The sequence below is a fragment of the Carassius carassius genome, chromosome 40 (genome assembly GCF_963082965.1).
Source record: "Carassius carassius chromosome 40, fCarCar2.1, whole genome shotgun sequence".
Lineage (NCBI taxonomy): Eukaryota > Metazoa > Chordata > Actinopteri > Cypriniformes > Cyprinidae > Carassius > Carassius carassius.
The window spans coordinates 19,593,140-19,617,256 of NC_081794.1; the positions used below are offsets into that span (position 1 = coordinate 19,593,140).

At 38.8% G+C, this 24,117-nt stretch overlaps 2 protein-coding genes across 2 annotated transcripts; one reads left to right on the forward strand and one right to left on the reverse strand.

Moving 5' to 3' along the window:
• Positions 1–11,572: 11,572 nt before the first annotated feature.
• si:ch211-214e3.5 (zinc finger protein 518A) lies at positions 11,573–19,089 on the reverse strand. Its single transcript, XM_059532426.1, has 2 exons — positions 18,752–19,089; positions 11,573–16,576 (listed from the first exon to the last, which is right to left on the reverse strand). The coding sequence occupies exon 2, from the start codon at positions 16,556–16,558 to the stop codon at positions 12,128–12,130; it is 4,431 nt and encodes a 1,476-aa protein (XP_059388409.1). The 5' UTR covers positions 16,559–16,576; positions 18,752–19,089; the 3' UTR covers positions 11,573–12,127.
• A 2,183-nt stretch (positions 19,090–21,272) lies between these two features.
• Positions 21,273–23,381, forward strand: LOC132121790 (double homeobox protein 4-like protein 4). Its single transcript, XM_059531542.1, has 3 exons — positions 21,273–21,855; positions 22,041–22,213; positions 22,318–23,381. Exons 1-3 carry the CDS (start codon positions 21,837–21,839, stop codon positions 23,017–23,019), a joined length of 894 nt encoding a protein of 297 aa, XP_059387525.1. The 5' UTR covers positions 21,273–21,836; the 3' UTR covers positions 23,020–23,381.
• Positions 23,382–24,117: the final 736 nt, after the last annotated feature.

A 24,117-nucleotide genomic window follows, 5' to 3' on the forward strand; every position in this document is an offset into this window, starting at 1 on the left:
TGCCCTTAGGTGGGGGAGGAGCGCGAGCCGCGACACTACCCTTCTGCGCCCGTCTACGATCCTCAGATCGAGATGGGCCAGGACCCCTTTGTTGTTCGGGCTCAGACCTGGACCTTCGTGGAATGAAGGATTTAAAAGCAGCTGAGCGCGCCCTTGCCTCCCTGAACTTTTCGACCACCATCTGGACGGAGGTACCGAAAAGCTCAGAAGGCGAGACCGGAGCATCGAGAAGAAACCCCATTTCTTCCCTCCAAATGTCTGCCAGGTTCACCCACAGATGTCTCTCCGTTACCACCATGGCCGCCATAGACCTGCCCATGGCGGAGGCGGCCTGCTTGGTAGCCCGGAGAGAGAGGTCTGTGGTGCGGCGCAGCTCGGCTACCTGGTCAGGTGAAAGGCCCTCGCCTGTATCCAGGTCCTTCAGCAGGTCAGCCTGGTAGGCCTGAAGCACCGCCATCGTGTGCAACGAAGCCACAGCCTGACCTGCTGCCGCGTATGACCTGCCATTTAAGCGGGATGTATCCTGGAGGGGCTTAGATGGCAAAGAGGCAGATTTAAGAGAGGGCGTTTCCCCCACAGAGAGATAGCTTGCCAGCGTCTCTTCTACGGGGGGCATCCTCTCATAGCCGTTTTCGTGCATGCCCTCGATATTAGCATAGCTCGTATGCTGAAACCGGTGGACGTTACCTTTCTGGCACGCTTCCATGGCAAGTCTAATTTTGCCGTGGCGCGATCCATAACCTCTAACAGCTCCTCATACGTAGGGCAGGAGGATTGAGAAGGCTCAGCCTCAGCTTTTTCGCCACTCTCAGACATCTCCTGCTCTTTCTGGGTAGAACCCAGCAGAGCACTAACTTCAGTGTCAGAATGGGTTAATGATAACGCATCTTCCTCCCGAAGTTCACTCTCGTTCGCCGCCGGAGAGTGTGAAAGGGAAAGTCCCTCTCTACACTCCTCAGTGAGATCCACCTGTGATCCCCACGAGCTCATTCTCCTCCGTGTCTCGGCAACGGCGGGTCCTGAGCCGCGGGATCCAGATGGCTGTCCCTCTTTCCTCGAAAAGAGAGACAAACGAGAGCGGAGCTTTCTCACAGAAAAACGCTCGCAGTGCACGCAGATCGCCCCCTCAAGGACATCGCGCGCGTGCTCTTCGCCCAAACAAGAGACGCAAAGAGTGTGTGTGTCATCGGGTGTCAGATAACGCTAACACGGATGCACACACTTTCTAAACGCCTTGCTAGTGGAAGCCATGATGATAATAATAATAGATCGCTCTTACCGTTTTGGTCGTTTCTCAGATGCACGCTTCAAACAAAACAGTCAATGAAGACGAAGAAGATAAGTGACGGGTCCTACAGGCGCGTATTTATAGTCGCGCTGGTAGTGACGTCAGAGGCTGTCGCCGGCCAACACGTTGGCCTTTTTTTTAAAGTATGCTTCAGACACGGGTCACGACTAGGTGTTCCCCATAGTGTCCCCTCAGAGGACGCAGTTCGAAGTTCCCTTGACAGGGAACTGCATTTAAATGATAATTTTACTACAGTTTTTGCTTGGACATATTAACCATTTCTAATCAATTTGTGTAATATATGTTCATTTAAATTTTGCAACTTATAAAGCATTAAAATATGTTTTTATTTTGCATATTAAAACTAGTGTAGGAAATGGCAAATGTAAACTATATAATAGATTTTTCATTTTGCACTAAATATTAAACATTTGTATGGGAAAATGTACATTAAAATACAGAAACACATTGCCGTTTTACATATTGCATTGCCATTTTGCATATTACATTTCTAATTGAATTTTGCTACCCATATGCTTGCATAAATAAAAACTTAATAAATAAAACAGAATACAAACCCAAGATAAGAATGCAGGGGGTGCTTGGGATGCAAAGTACAGCAGCAATTATGACCTGTGATTAGAAAAGGAAACGAAAAGAAATACCATGAATGTCATGAACTACTGTCCCTTTAAAACATGACTCACATTGATGGACATCTGACACAGACCCAACTCTTTACATCAGTCAAGACTTATTTAAGACTCTCACTCGCCAAAACTTCTCATTTTGACAATTTTGCGTGCTTTTGTCTGTGTAAGTGAGAGAGAACTCGATGCGCTCCTGGCGCGCTCTATGAAGCGGCATTCTCTGCGCGTGCACGACGTGTGCGTTCACGGACAGTGTAAGTTCACGGACAGTGTGCCAGTAAAGTTACAGAATTAACTTATCGAGTGTGTGTGTGTTTAACATAGACAAGCCGATAAAATGTCTAAACCTAAAGCCTGGTTCACACGGCAGGATAATTAGGCCCCGATTGACACCTTCCGACAATCTTAAGGATGCTCCGATTATCGTAAAATAATCTGATCAGATATTCCTGCCGTGTGTGGTGTGTTAAAATTGCTCTCCTCTGCCCTGAAGGACGTCGGGACCGCTCCGATCTCAAATCGGGGATATCAAACATGTTGGATTTATTTGGCCCGATTTCTTCTCGTGTGTGGTGTCCCCCGAGGACAAACGATCACGCAGCCTGTGGACTGTGGCGTGTAGCCAATCAGAAAGCGAGGTGATGAGGAGGCGAGGAAGTACCGGGAAACAAAATCAAAACAGCCGGCGGCATGGCGCACCAGAAAGTCCAGTGGACGTCGGAGATGGAGGACTTTGTCTCCACTTCTTTCACCATCACCTTTTCTTGTTTTTCTTATGTTTTTTTTCCGTTACAAACAAAGCACACACTATGGCCACTGCATCCTCTTCGTCCGCCATGCTTGTTTACTCTGAAGTCACGTTTGATCTCGAGGGATTTTGCGAGATTTCCCGTCTGACCTGGGAATGCTCCGCAGTCAAATCGGTTCGTGTGTGATGTGTTGATTTTGCCGTGTGGCTGCACACCACACACTGTACGGCAAAAACTGTTAGACCCGTGATTTTTTATCGCCGTGTGTGGGGTCTCTCAGGTTTGGAAAATCGGCCGACAATTGTAAAATCGTCCCGTGTGAACCAGGCTTAACGTTACCTCGTTCGGCAGAAAATGTGTGTTATCCTTGAAGAACTCCATGATGTCAGATCTTCTCCTGGTCGTATAATCTCTTTTAAAACATAAAGTCGTAACGTTAATGGTGTCTTCTTTTCTTGCCCATTACTCTGCCAGCTCCTGTTGAAGGCATAAAGCGCTCTTAACACAGTTGTAAGTTACCGCACTTCAGATTTAACATTATCACAGCTGCTCAATATCACCTCAGTAACGTTAATATGCCGGATGCTTTACGAGATGCTCATTAACAAAAAACCATACACTGCATTAACAACAATAAAAAGTTAATAAACCTTTATTTATAAAACTGAAAGTGAGTACTGTAACACGTACATCCACGCTGTATAACGTTAGAAGTGTAAGATGAGACGGTAACGTTATGCTGAAAATGTTGAATGCCACGGCTCCGACATCCATTTGCCAAACAAGCCAGGCAGCAACTAAGTTAACGTTACAGTTTGTTACATTTAACAAAACATAATTTACAAAGGAAGAGTAAGAACCATTCTCAAAATCCTAAATCCGACTTTAAAATGAGATTTTGACCGAGACTTTCTCTGTGAATAATGGCGCCTGCTCAAGCACTGGTTTCGTGCCGATTGTCGACTGAGCTTCTTGTACCCACAATGCAAAGCGTAATTTAAAAAATATGGAGAAACACCTGTAAAAAGAAAATACGGATACGTTTTTTTAAGGGGATATGTCCAAATGCCTTGAAGTAAGTAGGTCTTGGTCTGTCACCCAGGGGCTACCATTTGATCTGCATAAGCTCACTGAAGGAACTGTCTAAACAGACCCTTGGTAGCTACACCCTCACCAACTCAAAGAAAGGGCCCAAAGCTGCAGCACGTAACCCTTACCTTACAGGATTTTAGAAAGAATGCAAAATGCCTGATGTGCATCCTTACCACAGTGTGGATTTTAGAAAGTGCACAGAGACTTAGCATGCGCATTTACCATAACATGGATTTTAGGGATACTAAAATATCTAAGGGGTCATGAAGGCTGTTTACTAGACAGGCCTAGAAACCATATGTGACAGTGGCACTCTGAGGGAGCAGACCCTAGCACACACAGAGTGCACATAGATGGAAATGGCACATCCCATAGAATAATCCGTCATATGAAGAGTCATCAACTCATCATCATGGTCACAAAAATGGTCTGGTTAGCAGTAAGTTACCTAGCTGAAGGAGCATAACACCCAGCTCTCAGCCGAGAGGAGGATACAGATGCTCACCCTACAGCGTGCTTGTAGATAATCGTGAAGGGTAAACATACTGCAAGCTTAACCAGAAATTCAGCATATCAGGGAGGCATAAGAAGGGGCCTAGTAGCCTGATGTTGCTGGTTCAAGGAGCTCTGGGAAGTGGAGAACACAGCTCTCAAAGTGAGAGTAGAACTCAGAATTCTCAGAGAAGGGTAACATGCTCATAGGCGACCCTCAGGAATGAGGGGAGCACTGGTAAAAGCCCACCACGAGAACAGCCCATGGAGTTGGGAATTCAACTCCTCCAGAGGGGAGGTAACTTGGACGCTCGGAAGGGCGATGGACCCGATGGGACCCAACGGGTTCGGGCGGGTTCGGGCTTAATTTATATCGGGCTCGGGCCGGGCTCAGGATTGCGCTCTGGTTTGTGGGGTAAACGACCGGTCATGTGATGTGTTTCGATTAGCGCGAGAAAGATGTGAAAATGAATGCTGAGTAGGTGTAACGGAGGCTTGCCTCTGGTGATTACGTTTTGCCTGCACCAGCAACTAAAGCAAAGTCTGAGGTGTGGAAAAGTTTTGACCATGTTTATAATGAGAATAATGATTGAATAATTACGCACCATCAGTGAGCGCAGAAACGTGCTGAAGACATCTACAGTGGATTCAATAATTTTCCTCCACAAAAACATGTAGACCTAGCCTAATCTCTGTGAGTAAAGGTTTTTCAAATGATAACTAAATATTCATTGAGTCTTAAATGCATAATGTGGACAGAGTATTTACGCTAATGTTGGCATTATTCTTTTATTAAATATCATCTGCTAGTGCGAAGCAAATCCGGTGGAGCCTTTATCTTAATTTCGTTATTGCCAAATACCCATCTTAATTGAAAATTTATCTTAATTTAATTTGTTAAAAATAACTAGTTTTTATTGGTGTGTTGGTCTGTTTATAGGTTAAATGAGCCTATGTCTAGAATGCTGAGATGTTACGATGTCACAGAGGACTTATTTTATTTCTTTATTCCAACTTCCATGTGGTCTAGTCTACGTTAGTTATGAATAAATTATGTTAAAACATGTATGAATGACTCATTCTTGACAAAAGGCAAAAGAGCTGTGTGTTTGCGCACATTTGAATATGTCGGGCTGTAAACGGGTTCGGGCTTTTACAAAGCTGTCAATCAAAATGTACTTGTCAGGCTCAGGCCGAAACCTGTCGGGCTCGGGTCCTGTTGGGCCTAACTTTTAAGGCCCGATTACAGCTCTAACAGGGGTATCCAGTCTGGATCCAGTATTGCTGAGTGAGGCCATCACCATAATGAGTCAATAGCAAGGGTTCTGAGTCCAGCAGAAACACAACAGACAGGTCCCAGAAACACTGAAAAAAAGCCTAGCAGAAGGATTCACACAAACACCAGTGAACCAATTTGAAATGGATCGTACTCACCCACAATGATTCCCGCACATAAGGTCAGTTCAGGAGGTTCCCATCTAACCTTTAGGAAGAGTTAATGGTGGTTACAAAGGAATTAAGAAGGGGAAGATGAGGGCAGATGTTGAACTCCCAGAGGGAGGTGAGTAGCGGCGGATCCTGAACCATGGGGAGCAGACAGCTGCCCTTCCTTTTTCGAAAAGGGAGACAAGATCAGAGCTAAGTTTTTTCATGGAAAAATGCTCACAGTGGACACCGATCGCTCCCTCAAGGACATTGTGTGTGTTCTCTTCGCCCCAAACAAACAATGCAAAGATCATCTGGGTCATCAGGTGCCAAATAGAAAGGACACAGATCCACACACCTCTTAATCTTGCTAGTGCATGCCATGACAAATGAAGAAAAATATTGTTCTTACCACCAGAATGCCCACTTGAAACAAAATAGTCACTGAAGATGAAGAAGAGAGTGACGTGTTCTTCCAGTGCCTCTTTATACTGTGGTCGCACCGGTAGTCACGTCATAGGCTGTTGCCAGCCAATGTGTCATTGTTCTGAATTTGAATGTATGCTTCAGACCCCATAGTGCCCCCTATAGGACGCAGTTCAAAGTTCCCTCGATAGGTAACTGCAGGGACGCTACTCCTCACTTCCATCTGCTGTTGGATTTTAACACTCAGATTACAGACTTGACTGGTTCAGATCAGATAGTTTTCGTGTCAGCTGATGGGTTTGATAAGCCTGCATTTTTTACTAAATCTTTGCAAGGGTTAATTTTGTTAATGAAAGTACTTTGTATCTATAACAAGGATGAAATATGTGCATTGTGCCAATAATTTAATGATTCTAATTAAAACATACTGTTGTGGAGCAAGGAAGTTAACCTGAAAACTGAAGTGCATGGTTAACTGGTTAATTAAATTGTGGGGGGTATGGGTCAATAAAAGCCTTCAGATTGACGCAGGACATAGACATAGCATAAGCTCCATTGAGAATATACTAGTCTCTCGAGAACAAAGTTTTGTTTCAAGCAAAGGAAAACCAGTCTCTTATTGGTTAGTATCGAAATCCTCCAAAGTTTTTCTTTACAAATTCATGTTTTGTACTTCTAATGGGGCCTTTCTTATGACCTGTGTTTTTGCTCTCTCCTCTGTGATTCTGCGTTTGTCACTTCTCACTGGAGTTTATGCTTCGCCTATGGCCAAAGTCATCTGCTGATGCCACTCTCTCGTTAACATGAATATGACAGTTAGTAGAAGCTATAGAGATTACAGTTTATGAAGTTTTAAATATGGAAGACTTTTCTTACACAAATGCATTGATTCACTTCAGAAGGCATTTTTTAATCCCCAGAGCCATGTGGAGCACTTTTTTTGATAGATATCTGCACTTTATTTTGCTTCAAAAGCTTGACCACTACTGCCATTATAAAGCCAGGAAGAGTTTAGCCCTTTTTAAACCCTGATTGTATTTATCTGAAAGAAGAAACTTATATACACCGGCTTGAGGGTAAGTCATAGGGTAATATACATTTTTACATTTTCGAGTGAACTATTCCTTTAACTATCCCAATTTAAAAGACCTGATGAAAACTTAAATGCAAAGCCCAAACTCAAATCCCATTGGCTCTCAATGCTTCAGTAGAACAGCCAACATACTGAAAGACCCATCCCACCCTGAACATCAGATGTTTGACCGGCTGCCCTCTGGTAGACATTTCAGGTCTATCACATCACGGACAAACAGACTCGAAAACAGTTTCTACCCCAGAGCCATTCATGAAATGAACACTGCCAAACATTATATTACTTATTTAGTTTCACAGGATGGTGTGACTTTATTTTGTGCCTTATATAGAAGCAGGCGTACGCTTACTCCCTGATGTTCTGGTATGGTTTGAGTCGTAATGGACAGAACGCACAACAACTTAAATCAGATGACATACTATCCGAGAGCGTGGGAGGTGGAGAAAGCAGTGAAAATGAGGTACCGAAGAGGAAGGAAGATAAATAGATCCATAGACAGAGAAAGGCACAGGACAGGAATAGAACAGCGTGGTTAGCTGGATACGTGGACAGGTGTCTTATAATAGCTTCCTTTGCTTAAAATTCAAGGATGGTTCTTTTTTCAGCAAATCTTGGCCATATGATGTCAAACGTCGGGAAAGATATATCTATATATGTGTTGGGTATACATACATAGAGAGAGAGAGAAAGACAAGTACATTTTTAATTGAAAATTTACCCCCAGGCAAGTTTGGGCAGAAAACCCAGAGTGACTTGTTTCTGGTATTTAATAATAATGTAATAATAAATTTGATTTCAAACATAATCTAAACATAATATATATATATATATATATATATATATATATATATAAACAATGTATAAAAAAATGGTGACTGTTTAACAATAGCTTTATCTGTGCCGTCTTCTTCTTTTTCCTTCGATTTCTCATCTTTGCGTGTTAATGCTTCATTTCTCATGGAATGGGCTGCCATCCCTCCTTCCCGCAGGCCACTTCATGGCCTGAACCACTTCGATGACAGGAAGTCAGAGGCAGTCTGCAGACAGCTCTGGTACAAGCCTGACCTATTTAAATTCTGTGAAAGCAGGCGGAGCTATCTCTCACTTTCCTGTTCAGTGAGGGTCCACGGATTTTCTATCAATCAGTTGATCCCAAACTAATCAGTCAGTCACAAATCTGGGATCTGTTTGAGTGTGAGTGTTATGCGATCCACTCATGAGGCTGTAAGCTCCCCTACATCAATGCCCCATTTATGCATCACAAATACCCTCATAGTGACAAAGGATAATGACTCACGGCAAATCATAGCCTGGGTAGAGATTTTGCCCTCATTATCATGACAGAGCCTTCATGAGAATGAAGGTGAAAGCTGAACCAAGGTCTGGTAAATTAGAGCGTGTATGGGACAGCATCTAAAATAGGATAATAAATACATTCATTTTGAGTGTCATGTACTGTTAAACTATAGATTATCTTGTCTCATTTGATACATAACATCCACACTAGCATAACTCTTAACAAAATAGACCAGTTTCATTGGAATATATGAAAATGAAAATGGCCAGAAAATTTTTGGAATAATAAAAAACCCTATTTTATTAGAAGAGAAATGAGGAGACCCCTTCTTATTCTCACTTTTTCTACTATCATTATATATATTTAACTGATACATGCCTTGCTTAAAAACTTGTACACTTATTTTTATCAATGCCATTCGATATGTATATTTTATTCAGGTTCATTGAAAAAAAAAAAAACTTTATACATGCATAAATCCAGGCAGTACCAAAGGAAAATATTGCATTTTTTTCATTAATAATAATAATAATAATAATAATAATAAGTATTATTACATGTTGGCCAAAACAATGGTTTGATATTTTTCAACAAACTGACATACAATTTTTATTTTTTTAGTTTAGTGTTACTAAACTTTGGCTAACAAATATGAGAATGTTAAAGTGAATCTTCAACACTAAATGATGCAATAAAAGATAACTTTGCAGTTAATAGCTGCTGGGATTGATTTTGTAAGAGATGTATGAATTGTATTACCATACAGTAGCTCAGAGGCTGGCATAAAGTTTTCTGAAAGGGTTCATTGATAAACATATATCTGCTCTATTGTGAATTCCTTAGAAGTGTAGCTGACCCCACAAAAATGTTGATAATACACTTCTTGCTAGATGAAAAATGCCCCCGTGTTTGCATCATACTGTTGAATACTAATTAAGTCAATATTACGCCAATGTGCCAGTAAAACCCTCTGCATGACATTATAAAGACTGCTATTTTACTAACCTAATGCAATACTGCCATCTAGAGGTGAGTGCTCCCTTCTAACATTTGCCTGCCAAATCACTATATATATATATATATATATATATATATAGTGCAAATCCCAAATGCAATAAAAGTGTCAAGCATTTTTGCGGTCATAAAAAATAACCATCTTCTTCAAAGGTATTTACATTTATTAAAGAAGGAACTGCAAGGATGTACAAATACAGTACAATATAGTGTCAACCTGGTGCATCACTTTTTAGGCACTTAGCATAAAAAAAAATAAACTTGTCTCTCAGATCCCAATAAAACCTGTTAGACATGGGCATTACAACAAGGAGGAAGGACGTTTTGGCTTGAGGACAAACATTATTTCGGTTCTGAGTGAAGACTATATTTTTGCTCATTCATGGCATGACATTACTTATTTCAAGCTGGGCCATTTGAGCTGAATATTAGTCAGCTGTTACGGTTTGCATAAACACTTCACATGTATAACAGTGATTGTCATGTCACAAAGAGGGTGACAAACATACTGAGTGAATATTAAAATAAAATAAAAAACCCTTATAGGCCAACAAAGAAACAAAGTTTACTGACTGAACATGGGAAAGTAAAGCTTCAGAAAATCCACAGATTTATTCGGACAACTATAAAACACTGAACACTAGCTACTTAAATCAAGGATGGATTATTACCTCTGCCATCAAAGCTTCTTTCAAGCACAATGGACAAAGACCAATAAATTTACAGACAAATGAAGACACCCATCCTAACAATTAGAGAAATCTCAGGGACTATGTGGCAGATCGGGGCACTTGTGGGGTGTTTATCTATATTTAACAAGAAATTATATATATATATTTTAAAACAAACAAAACAAAATGGCAGACTCACAAAGATTTAAAAACACCATCAGCTCTGGACAGTGTTGCATTTTAAACAACTTCTAGTAAACCATGCTTTTAATGCAAAGGACATGTTAAATTTTATAACTCAAATGACATCTCAGCTGTGTTTTGTTAAGTTTTAAACTGTCAACCAATTGTTTCTATGGAACATAAACACATATTGTAAAGACTTGATATTAGGGCTATCAATAAGAATACAGTGTTTGAGAAAAAAGAAAATAATTAAAGGAAGGCCCAACTCCTAATTTTGTGGTTTATAAATCAGTTGAAATCAAAAAACAATGTAGCGATGGATAAATGGTCACAACTTTCAATCTTTGAACTCTGCTAAGCACACAAGAATCTTACAAATCTGGACTTTACCATGGAAAAAACAGACCCTTTTGTGAAAACTTTGAGGCAGAATGAGGCACTCAAGTATCACAGAAAACTAAAATACAGTTAGTGTTTGGTTGGCTATTTGAGGTTTGTTGGCTTGCATCTCAATACATCCTGTTTTATCTCTTTTAGTAAAGCATAATAGTACATTTACAGGTGCATTACTTCATTTCAAATAAGGAAAAGGACAACAAAAAGCACCAAAGCCTGACAGATGTAGGTTCAGAATATCTTTACAGAGAAAAATTCCAACTACATTATTATAAAGTCCATTATTGCTACAGAAATGACACGAGGTTTGAATTGACATAATGAAGGGAGATGCATGGTACCAGCAAAACACGAAACTGACCCAAAGATACAACATGAGAACAAATACTGCATATTAATGGCAAACCACCTCAAAGTACACAACATTTTAACAGGATGGTTTCCACAGGAACCAGTTGGGCATGTTTTAGGCAATATCATGTGTGTCACAATTCCTAAATAATATTTAAATGGATAGTTCACCCTTAAAATCAAATTCAACCTTCATTTACTCACCCTCATGTCACATCAAACCTTGATGAAGATCTTTTTAAAAATGTACGTAGAATTAAATTCAGTGGGGTCTGATGTTTTAGACTCTATTGACTTTAACTGCACGGATAAAACTGGCGAAAAATTGTGCAGATTTGGAACGACAATGAGAGTGAGAAAACAACAAATTTTATTTTTGGGTGAACGATCGCTTTAAAATTTGCATATCAAATTAAATTTCTTTGCACATTTTCACAATATCTAAGGCCCGCAAAGGACATTCATTGGAAATTAGAATTGGTTCAGTGTGACAATGTAGCCAACTTAAACTATACTTAAATGGTACATAAAAATCTACAATCAAACACAGATTACTTTTTTTTAAAAAACTGGACCATTCACTCATTCATTCAGAAATGATGGAATTACCTGAGAATTCAGTTCAATTGTCAACATTAAAAGAGGTCTATAAGAGACAGCACCATCTTATACCAGTGATATTTCTGCTTGCACCATAAACATACAGTGTGTCCAGTTTTCACAGTTCCGCTCTATACATAATCAAGGGTTTTCATTTAAATATACAAGGGTGAAAATTATTTACATACAAACTTGTTCCAGGTAACAAACTCTTCTCTATTACACTATACTCTTTAAAAGCTTTTGAAGAAAAAAATCTATGGAAAAATAACATCAACAGGTTAACTGTATCTTACTGTACTATTACAGAAAAAAAAGAAAATATTACAAAAGTTTTTTTTTTTTTTTTTACAATGAAGGATGGCATTTGGCCCAATCCAGGGGTTTTGTAGTTGCATTAGAACAGCTTATTCCAGTCTCTTGTTGCCTCCATTAGATGACGTTGACCATGGCCGATCCAGTCCTCCTGGTTGTTGAAAACTCGGCCGCAAAACCAGCAACAAAAATTTGACTGCTGCTCTGAACCAGCAGATGAGGACCTCACCACCTCATATTTATTTCTGCTAGTCTTTTTTAACTTCAGTTTCAGTATGAATCTCTCTTGAACAGCACCACCTACTGGCCTTGATCTTTCATCCCCACTGCCATTGGAAGCATTCTGCTTTGCAAGCGTTCTTGGAGACTCCGACAGGGCTTTAACTGTATATTGGGACAGTGCCACCTTGAGAACTTCACCTTTGTATCGGTTCACGGACCTCATGATGCTAGCAACTTCAGGAATGTCTGCATCTGGATGGTTCAGCACAACCACAGGCTGGTTTCGCCGGGGAGATTTGATTTCTTGAAGTGGACTAAAGGGACAGAGCCTCAGCGTTCTCACCACATCTTTCGCAACAGGCTCCCAAATTGAGGTAGCGTCTTTCTCGACCGACGACTTGCTGGAGATTCTCCTCATTTTGGAGGAGCTCTCCAGCATTTCCTCAAACAAAGCCCTTCGCCTCCGTTTCCTTTGGCTACGTGGACGGATGGAACAGGGAACAAGGGGCGATTTCTGTAATGCTACATCTTGACCAGCCCTGTTTTTGATCTGAACATCGGACTGGGGTATAATATGTTTAAGCTGGGATGCAGGGATGAATTTATGAATGAGACCTTGTGAATTAGTAGAGGTTTTAAGTCCTGCTGACATATTGGTTAAAGATTCATTTGAGGACATAAACAAATAAGGCGACTGCAGAGAGCTTGTGGCAAGGTATACAGATTTTTTGGCTGTGGTGTATGGAGCGGTGGAGAGAAATCTGGTGCCGTTGGGACCACGAACGATCTTAAGGAAAACCCTGTTTTTGCCAGGCTCGTTCAAAGTTTTCCCATCTGAATTGTTCAAAAGTATACCTGACTTGGCAGGAGAAATGTATCTAACCAAGTAAGCTTGTCTCCCAGCCTGCAAAGGACTGGTTTTATCTGCAGCATTCACAGGCATGGCCAATACAGGACGGGTTGCAAGCACAGTCTTTGAACTCGAACCACTTGACTCACTACTAACTGGCGTAACAGGGAGTGGTCTTTGAACCAAATAACAAGTCTGTGGCACGTTGGTTGCCTGTTCTCCAGATGAGGACTTGACAGCACCTGATAAGAGAAGAGATGTTTTAAGAGCAGAAGCATTGACGAAGTAGCGGTTTCCAATGCCACTTGGTGCCATCTGGGCAGACACTTGACCTTTTGTTTCAAGATTTGAACTCTGTGCAGACATGCCAATTCTGCCTCCATTTAAAGTAAGAGCTAACCCTGTAGTCTTGCTGGCCATCTCAATCCCAGGTTTCACATAAGACACATTAATTTGGGGAGAACAGGACTTAGTAATTAGCTTGAACCCAGCTCCACTTTTCAGCTGAACTGGCACAGCATATGGAGTGTCTGTAGTTTGAAGGAACATCTGCTGTTTTCCTTCAGGTGTCTGCAAGATCCGAAGTGTGGTTTTGGTCGGCCTAACAGTTTCTTGTACCGTCGCCGAAGACCTCATTCTTTCTTTCTCAAGCTGCTGGCTGATTATGGCGTCTGAGTGCTTTTCAAGTATCTTGCCCAAAACAGCCGCACTATTCACACTTGCTGCTGTGTTTTCGCTTGCAAAGGTGACATCTTCCTGTTTCTCCTCTGGTACTGATGAACAAGCTGCTGCTTCTTTTTCTGGAAGCACAGGAATGAGTGAATCATCGACAGTAGCTATGCACTCATCGACCTCAATATCACTATCTGACACTCTCTCTAATGCTTTCTCTCCACTTTCAGAGACCAGATCACTCTCATTTGCCCCTCCCTTGCTATCTTCTTCAGTCAGAAGAGGCGGCGATGGTGGAAGAGTTAAGCTCCAATCACCAAAATCCTCCTCACATTCTTCTTCCTCCAAGCCCTGCGGTGAGTCTTCCTCAGGCAGCAATGAATCAGGAGAGCTTCCAGAAGTGTCTTTAGAATAATTGTGGAAACTAAAGACCTCTTGACTTGGGGAATTGAGAAAGTTATTTTCAACTTCTGTGTTACTATCTTTGGCTTCAGTTGATGCACTTTTACTAGTTTCACTTTGTGCGTTTGCCTCTGTGGTTTTGTTTTTAGTTACTTCAGAGGACTTTACAACAATACTGTCTGAGGCTGGAGACTCAGAATGAGCATTTGGGTAAAACTGAAAGCTCTCTCCAACTTTTGTAGTAGAGGTCTTAACTTGGTCAGAATCAGAATCCTGCTCTTCTTTAGCCACTAAATCAAGTATACTCTTTTCCACAGGTTTTTTAATAGGGGAGTTTGGTTCAGTGCTATTCTCGCATGGTTCCTGGATAAGAGATTCTTCTGTTATCACCGAAAATGTTTCATCTTTAGTCGTTTTTGATGGAAGTTTAGATTTCAGGATATCACTGTTTGTGGACTTGCCTTCTACAGACATTGCAGGGTTTGATTCTAAATCAGAAATTGCATCAGGACATGTGCTTTTATCAGCAGATGACTGTGATCCTGAGGGTTCATCTATAACTGAAGCTAACACTTTAGCCTTGTATTTAGATGAATCTACTTGAGCCATCAGCAAATCAGAATCAGTGGAAGAAAGCTCTTTAGTTGAAACAGGAAGTGTGCTGGCTGTCTGGATATCATCAGTGGAGCATTTCTCACTCGGACAAAGGAAAGACACCTCATGCAGATGAGGCGATGACCTTCCATTGGAATGACGGCTCTGACACAGGAAAAGTGCAGCATCTTTTGATGCCGTAGACAGTACTTTAACACTATGTGAGACTTCAGTATCCTTTTTATTAACCTGCTCTGCTTTAGCTTTAATCGGACTATCAAAGTTAACTTTGTGCTCATTTATCAGGGGGAGATGGTTGCCAATGTGATTTTCAACTTCCTGTGACTCTTCTTTAATTGAAGATATCTCATTTGATTCACCAGACTCTAAACTAAGGAGAGTTCCTATGCTTGGTGAGGATGAAGAGCAGGGGCTGCTGGTTATTTTACCTTCATCGTCACCAATATGTGAATCAGACCCTTCATTTGCAGTGGAGTCCTCTTGTTTTGTCGGTATGACTTTTAGAACTAAATGTTTTTTACCATCTACCATCTTGAAACCCATGACTTTAGTGGTGCAGTTCGGTGGAATAGAAATTTTATTTTTCACCATAAGGACAGTCAGTCCATTGCTGTTGGTTGAATTCAGAACTCCTGGACTTCCTGGACTAATCTCATGCTCTTGTAACTTTGGTTGTGGCGTTGTTGATGGAATGAGGTGCAAAGTTTGCGGCTCACTTTTTAGTGCAGACTTTGTCCATTTAACACTCTCCTTTTTAACCCCAACAGCTCTTTCAAGGAACTGCTGGGTCTCCTCCAAGGTTTTTTCAGGATTAAACAACCTGCCATTATGATCAAGCAGACCTACACCGGCGACTGAGTTACGTTTTGACATCGACTGCGATTCTCTGGATCCTCCAACTGGAGGAGACTTTTTAAACAACCGTTTTAATCCAGGGGAATTAACTGCAGAACTGTCCTCATTTGTTCTCCACTTGTTCATTTCCTCACCGTGTGCCATAGTAAGATGTTTGCTCAGATAATCTCTGCGAGCTGCACTATAGCCACAAATCTGACAAGAGAAAGGAAAAGTCCCAGAATGCACCATGTTATGCCTCTGATGCTCCCCTTGCGTGGGGCTGCCATGTGGACATTTCACACATTTGTGATTACGTTCATTGTGATGATGTATGTGTTGAACAAAGGTTCCTGCATCACGGGTGGAGAACTCACACTTTTTACAGAGAAACTGTCCATTATGGCTGTGGCAGTTGGTAAAGTGCCTGGTGAGCAAAAGAAGCGAATACTGCACCCCATCGTTGCAAATCTCACACGCGACCAAAGTGTTTCGATGTCCGATGCGATGTCGCTGAAGAGATGAGAATTCATTGGTGACAAACAAGCACAGATCACAAGGATAAGTTGGAAGAGTCCCCTTGTGTGTTCCTTGAAAATGTTTCAGCAAGTCATTTGGGCTGTAAGTGGTGTCGTCTTTGCATTCAGAGCAACAAAAACTCAGTATTTTTCCAGAGAAGATTGCACCCTGCTGCATCTTACATGGAGTCTTTCCAGAAGCTTTGCCGTCTGTGTGAAGATTATCAGTGGCTGACTCCTCAGGGGGTGTTTCTTGGTCACAATGTTCATTGCAAGAGGTTGTCTCTGGAAGCTGATGTGCCAATTCGAGAGGCAAAGTGTGATCCAGTGAGGGGTCATCATCCTGGCTCAGGTCATGGCTTTCAGGGGGATCATCTGATGTCATCAGGTCAACCTCCATGCTTTAGAATAAAGGCTCCTGCAATATTAAAAAACAAGCAAGCATTGTTATATTGTAAAATAGTAATAATTCTACAGCCCAATTAAATGTTAACAGCAGTTAAGAAAAATTACCCCTTTAGTAAAAGCTGGTATGCTTTTATTTAATGCAGCATGTTGAGTGTATAAGCTTTGCAATACTAGTATTTGTTTAAAATGTCAGACTACATCTTTTTGCTTTTTAAAGCTTGTTGTCTTAACATCAAGAAAGAAGGACATAAATATTTCAACACCATTCACCTCAATTCCTTACGTCCTGAACAACTACAGTCTAAGAAGCTTTTAAATTGTATACTGCAGGATAAGAAGTATAAAAAGCTTTTAATGATAAAAGCATTCCTATGTAAAATGCAATTGTTATGAGTCCATATGGATTTATACATCAGTTTTTTTATATTCTGCAGTCAGATGTTTCTGAATATTCTACACATTCTGTGAAAATCTGTGGAGCATTCTGCAGATTTCCAAAAATTTGATGTTTTCAGAGATGTTCAGAACTGCATACTAATCACACTGCTGCAGTTTAAAACTTTTATACAGTGTTTATTATGCCAATGTTCTGCAAACATAAAATACATGGATGATTTCCTACATTTTCCAAAATGAGTTGTACACCGTTTACAGAGAAGAATATTGCACTCCAGTGTAAAGAATGAACCAGAAGAAGAAATTCCAACTATGCTAATTTTTTACATATCTGTGTCTTTATTCATAATAGAACTGCCAAATGTTAGGAATTTATTATTATTTTTACACAAAATTAGAAATGCAAAATTCCAAGATGATAAATGGATGCAATGTAATGATGATGCCATGTCACAGATGTATGTGGGTCACCTAACAACATCTCTAATATTGTTTAATAACTGAAATGTTTACTGTGGGGAAAATGCCTAGTATCTCATTATTAGAAATTCAAACTCGGTATGAAAAAAAAAAATAAAAAATAAAAAATAATAATAATAATATTTTATATATATATATATATATATATATATATATATATATATATATATATATATATATATATATATATATTCAAAGGGTCTATTATTAATGTAGTTTAAGATTTCACTTATAAACCTATAAACATGCCATTAGTCAAATATGTGGAGAGCAGGGAAGCCCAGAAACTGTTTAAAATTTTAATAACATTCAGTATTTAAAAATAACAACTTACTGATTAAAAGTATCACTTTAGATTTCAAATGATTTTTTTTTTTACATCTCAAAAAAAAAAAAAAGTATATATATATATTCTCTGTTATTTTCTATTAGGTCTCATTAACCAAACAAGAAGTATGATGAACTGTGACCAGCATCATATCTATATTATACTATATTTTATACATCTATAAAATGTGTTGCAAAGCAGCAAAATGTGTCATTTGGCAAGCCCAAATTCTGCTTGGTGCCTTTTGACAGTAAATTTCACTTGCAAATAAGAAAACCAGCATTAATCATAAACTGGGAAAATTAAACCAGTTTGAATATACATAGTGAAGTGATGCATGCACATCATATCATATATGAATTGTGAACTTCAGGATGACCTTAAACTCAAGCACATCTCGTCACGGACAACGATGATTTATCTCTAACGTTAATGTTACTCATTTTCCTCAACTGCTATATTAGCTAAACTTTTGGCCAAGATTTCATTACTTTACAATCACTCTACAGAGGTACAAACTTTTTAAAACATCAAACAAACTAGCAACACTCAACAACTAAGTCGTCCATCTGCGAATGATAAAAGTCCGTTATTTAAATGAAGTTGACATTCACCAACTTTGTGCAACGCGGACGCACATAATACACATTCAACTAAAGGAAGTGCCTTGTCAATCGACTCAACGCGATAATTATGGCCGTGCATTCTGGATGCACACCGACTATCCCGCTACTCTCATAGGGAACACGTCTGCAAATGCCACTCAAAGTCAATCACTCATAAGCCATGTTATTTATCCACATCAACAAAAATAAAGCAAGTCGCCCCCACCCACGCTGGATGTATTCAAACGATTAAAAAAACTAAAGAAGTCAACGCAGGAGCACACTACTCAAAAAAGTAGCAGTTATAGTTGAATTAATGACATTATGTCTAAATTAATACTGCTGTTTTAAATAAGCGCAGTTTGGAGAAATTTACCTCTTTTTTCTCTTTAGACTGGCAGGTCGGTGACGGCAGCCATGACAGTTCCATCCGGGTTCCGCTCCCTTCACTGCGCGTGAGGCAGGAACTCAGAGCGGATGAATATGGATTACCTGAAAGACTCATTAGGTCGTCTTTACCAACAAATATTTCGCTTTAAACCTCGAAACAAATTATTTAAATGGAATAAAATACTCCTTTGATTAATTCATGAATAGAACGCCTTGTTTAAATCAAAATCCATGCAGTTCTTGCTCTGTATTAGAAGCAGTTAAACCCATTTTTAAAAGTGGCCATGCATACTGTTGTTTTGTGGACTCTAGGGACGCCATGACTCACTCTAGATCATGGTGCGCCATCTTGACCTACAATATCATTACTCTCCATGGATAGTTAAACTAATGTTTACTGGTTTGTAAATACAAGCGCACTGACCTGATGCAGATGCATTGATTTTTGTACTATTATGATGGTGGTCATGATGATGACAATGATACTCTTCTAGCAGATTTATGTAACACATGCACAAAACTAATTTCCAGAACAAATAAGTTAGTAAAGAAACATATTTTTTACAATAAATGTTAAAGCAGTACATTTGCCATGACTTATTTACACACAAACATAACACTTTATACAAACAAACATTAATGTGCAATGAAAATCTGACAAACATTTTCCTTATTGCAGCTTGGACTTGATACTTTTCCATGATGGTTCTCTGAAAGATTTAAGTAACAAATCCTCACAACAAATGCTAATTATTTCCAAAATAAATAAATGAAATGGGCTACAACAATGAATGTTAATGCAAATATATCTATTCATAATACTTTTATATTTTGTTCAGCTATATGTATACTTTTTATGTAAGTATAAATAATCACAATGATATAAGTTCACAAATCAGACAAACTTTGTCCTTGCATTTCAACATACAACTTCAAAATTCAAATTTGGTAACTTCAGGTCTAGAATAAATGATGACCAAGGTCAGAACTCCACCAGACTAGGTGGTCACCGAAAAGGGCAAAACTGCCTTAAATATTTAAAATGCTATTTTGAGATTTCTGAAATATTTCTGAAATATCTCCTTACTATAACTGTAATGTAACTGCATTGTTGTATTTTTTATATTATAAATTCAATAAAGGTTATCATGAACTGTATAATCAGAGTGATTTATTTAAAAATAAGACAATTAAAAGGTATGTAATATACTGAAAAATATGGGAAAATACCTCCAAACATATTACTGTCAACAGTCTTGCGAACTTTCTGGACGTGTTTGCAAATTGATCAAGTGATTGTTATGAACAACAAAAGAGGATGAATGAAGTGCAAATTAAGGTGTGGCATGTGTGACTTGCCCATTGGAGATCATAGAGCCCACTGACTTCAAATTTCACATTTGAGATATTACTATTGTTTGTCATTGTAGGCCATTATTATGCTAAAATCCTGAATGAGGAAGGATGACCAAGATTAGAAATTCACCAGGCCTTAGGACAAGGTGATCTTGCAGCATAACAAACGTTTTAACCAGGTACATGTAAAAATTACAATACAATTAAATAAAAAATACGAAATATACTTAATTATTGTAGTATCAGGTAAGAAATGCAGATATTAGTTTAGCCCAAACTGTACCAACAATACTGACGCTGACCTTAGAGCAGCAGGTTTATCTGTACATTAGCCATAATTTAAAATATTTAATAGAAGAGCTAAGATTTATTGTTGTCTTCATTGTTTAAATAAGAGCATTCCAGTGCTGCTTTTTAAAAGTGTTTTCATGTTCTAATAACTTGGAAATATGGTGCGGGAGATGTAATCACATTATTATTATTATAATTGTCAGGGTAAAAATTATATAGACCTATAGGCATCTGTGACTGGAGCCTATTCATATTGATCAAGAGTATTTACAGCCGTGAATGTGTTGGAGTTGGCTTCAAAGAAGCAATTGTATAAACAGATTAGGGCATATTAATCAAAGAGGTGTAAACATATTCATCAAACCTATTCACACCTACGACAAAGGTAATCTTTTAATTTGATTATCACAAAATGCTGAAACTTAAATCTTTCTACTTCTTGTATGATATTAAGAATATACAGTATACGTACCTTTTTATTGTTGAGAGACTGTTCCAACACAAAACAGTGTTTAGTCCGAAACTAGATACTTTTAAGTTCACATCATTTAATACAAACTGTGATGAGAAACAGTGTGGCATGATCATAAATATCTATACCAATATTAAGTATAGTAACAATTCCTCTTTTGAAAAACAGTTTTAACTTTTTTTTATTAAAACGACATTGTGGTTATACAAAACTTCTATACTTGAAATTAGTATATACACATAAAATAAAAAATACATACTATTTGTATATTTATTTTTCTTTAAATGTATATCCGTTAAATATATATAATTATAATGTATATTGTTATTGATAGTAATACATACAAATAATATTGGTAGAGAGAATTAAAAAAATGCTATTATGTACATATTTTATTATTGTTTAAATATAATTACATTTTTTATATTTTAAATTAAATAAAATTCACCATAAACTTTGCAAACTGAATGTAAAATGTATTTATAGACTTTCAATTACTTTAAATAAATACATACATACATGCATAAATGTAGGCTATGTAAAATCCTAATAAAGATATGGTCATGTACCTGCAAAAGTATTTCTTTTCAAAATTAGTACGCCGTAATAGGCTAGTTAAAACATAAGCAGTATTTCTATAAACAGTCTTACAAATTGTCTTGACATGTTTGCAAATTGATCAAGTGTTTGTGATGAACAAAAAAAGATGATGGATGGATGAATGAAGTGTAAATTAAGGTGTGGCAGAAATGGAGGTGTGACTTGCCCATTAGAGATCACAGAGCCCACTTAACCTTTTAAGTGTATAAGTGTTAGGACAGCCCCTTTCTGGACCATCAGGTGGGCAGGTATAAATATTGGCAACCTTTAGTTGTACCACAAGGAGCAGTAACAAAGCATTCAGCTTGACCTACTCATCCTTACATTCTTAAATCAAAAATCCTTCAAAGACATGTGGACTGACTGCATTGGTAAGAATTCCTTTTTATTTATTTTTTTAAGTATTTATTTTAAGTAACTTTTTTGAAATATTATTTTAAATATTTTAAAGATATTTTAAGAATTTCTTTTCTGAAATATTTATATTTCTTATATCCTCTTGATGATTTGCCAAAATGTCAAGAAAATTAATGACTTTTATTTTTTACTCTTACAGCTCAAGATGGAAGCTCACAGGCCAGTAAGATTGCAGGCCGCAGGAAGCGAACCAGTTTTAACAAAGAGCATTTAGAACTTCTAAAAATGGCTTTCAGCGTGGATCCTTACCCTGGTATTAGTGTCAGGGAAAGTCTATCTCAAGCAACAGGCCTTCCAGAGTCACGTATTCAGGTATGTCAGCATCAATATAGAAAACATCTGTTTTCATATACATTTTAAAGTATAAAGATGTTAATCCATTAACATGCTAACATAACTTTGTTTTGTTTTTCCAGGTGTGGTTCCAGAACAAGAGGGCCAGAACCCTAAAGAACAGAGACACTTGGACCTCACCACAGCTGGATAGTACCTCTCCTCTGCCCAGCCCTCTTCTACCACCTCACATGGCTAGTGTTGGGGCCAGTGGCCACCATAGAGGCATTCAAGAGGCGTCCTTCAACATTCAGATGGCTCAAACATCTCCACAGCACTTTACCTTTCCTCCAACCGCCTACAGCACACCTGCTATTAAGCCACGGCAAAACAGGCTGATGGGAACCAGCTCTTGTTCTCCCTCCCTTCCCTCTGATCTGCAAGCTGCAGACAGCTGGAGCTCTGGAGGAAGCACACAGTCCTCTCCTGAGTCTACATGGAATCTACCAGCGCAGAGTTTTGGGAATTCCTACAAGGATGAGAGCCATTTCTTCCTCTACCCACCACCTCCTTACCCTCATGGGAGTGCCAGAGTTGGATGTGTTAGTGGCCTGGAGTCACTTGCCACCTCTCCTGCCTCTTCTGATTCTGCATTTTGGGACATGGGACTGGAAAACTGCTCTCCCTCTGTGCCTTACACTGACTGTGGAAGCCCATTGGACAGGATCGCTGAGGAGCAGCCTGTGGCCCCACTTCCAGATCTGTCCTCTCAGTATCTGGAGGATGTCCTTGGGGAAATGGAGCCAGCCTGGTGGAACTTCAATGGCCAGATGGATCTACAGTAATCTTGCAAACATCCATAACCTGAGGAGACAAAGACTGGGTTTAACTTGAAGAGTAGAATTATTTTGTTTGGACTGTATTATATAGGAAGCATGGTATTGTGCAAGTGCTGGTTACAGAGCAATATCAGATGTCCACATCAGACTTTTTATTTATATGACGGACTTTATTTATTTACATTTTCTACCAAAAAGTAGATTGGAAACAGTAGTCTATGGTTGCACCAGAAAGTACTTCAGAACTTATTTATTAATTTCTTGCTCTTTTAAGGTATAACAGTGCAGTTGGGATATTTATTCTACATTAAATTATGCTCACACAACCTGTCACTTTGTAAAATAATACATATGTATTTAAAATAAAATGTTCAAATGTCTGAATTTGTGTCCTCTGAATTGCTTTAATTTAATTGTATTTATATATTTATTATTTTCAGATATTACATGAAATAAGAATTAAATCGGAGGCATTGAGAGTTGAAAGTCAACTCTAGAGTTGATTAACATTAACAGTTGCCAAACATTCCCAGACATATAACATATACTATGCCCTTAACAGTTTATAGTGAGGATTTTGATTCTAATCAGTGACTCTCTACACCAAAAATCATTGTCATCAATAAAATAAAATTGCAAGTTTTATGATTTATTCACTTATTCTCTCTCTGTGGGTAAAAAAATTAATAAAATAAAAATACACAAGCGAGTCTTTGATTCGCTCAGAAGATCAATTCATTAAAAAAGGTCATTCTATGATTAAAATTATTCAAGACTCCATGATTTAAAGCATTTCCTGCCAGACATTGCCATTTTACCTCAAAGAACGCATGCATATTTAACAAGTTTATGATTGGTTTTCTGTTGCTAAACAACTTGCTTTATCATTCGGTTTTACTAGCAAGATAAAATAATCATAATAGTATCATAGTATCATAATCCGGGTTTGAAAACAGATTATGCTCATGTATGCGGAACGTGCGACACGGATCGTTCATTCTCGGGTCCTGTTTGACACACTTTGTCGAACGTAACCACTTCCGCCCTTAACCGGAATTGTAACACACGTGTAAACAGTGGATAGAGTCACGTTGTACACCTGTG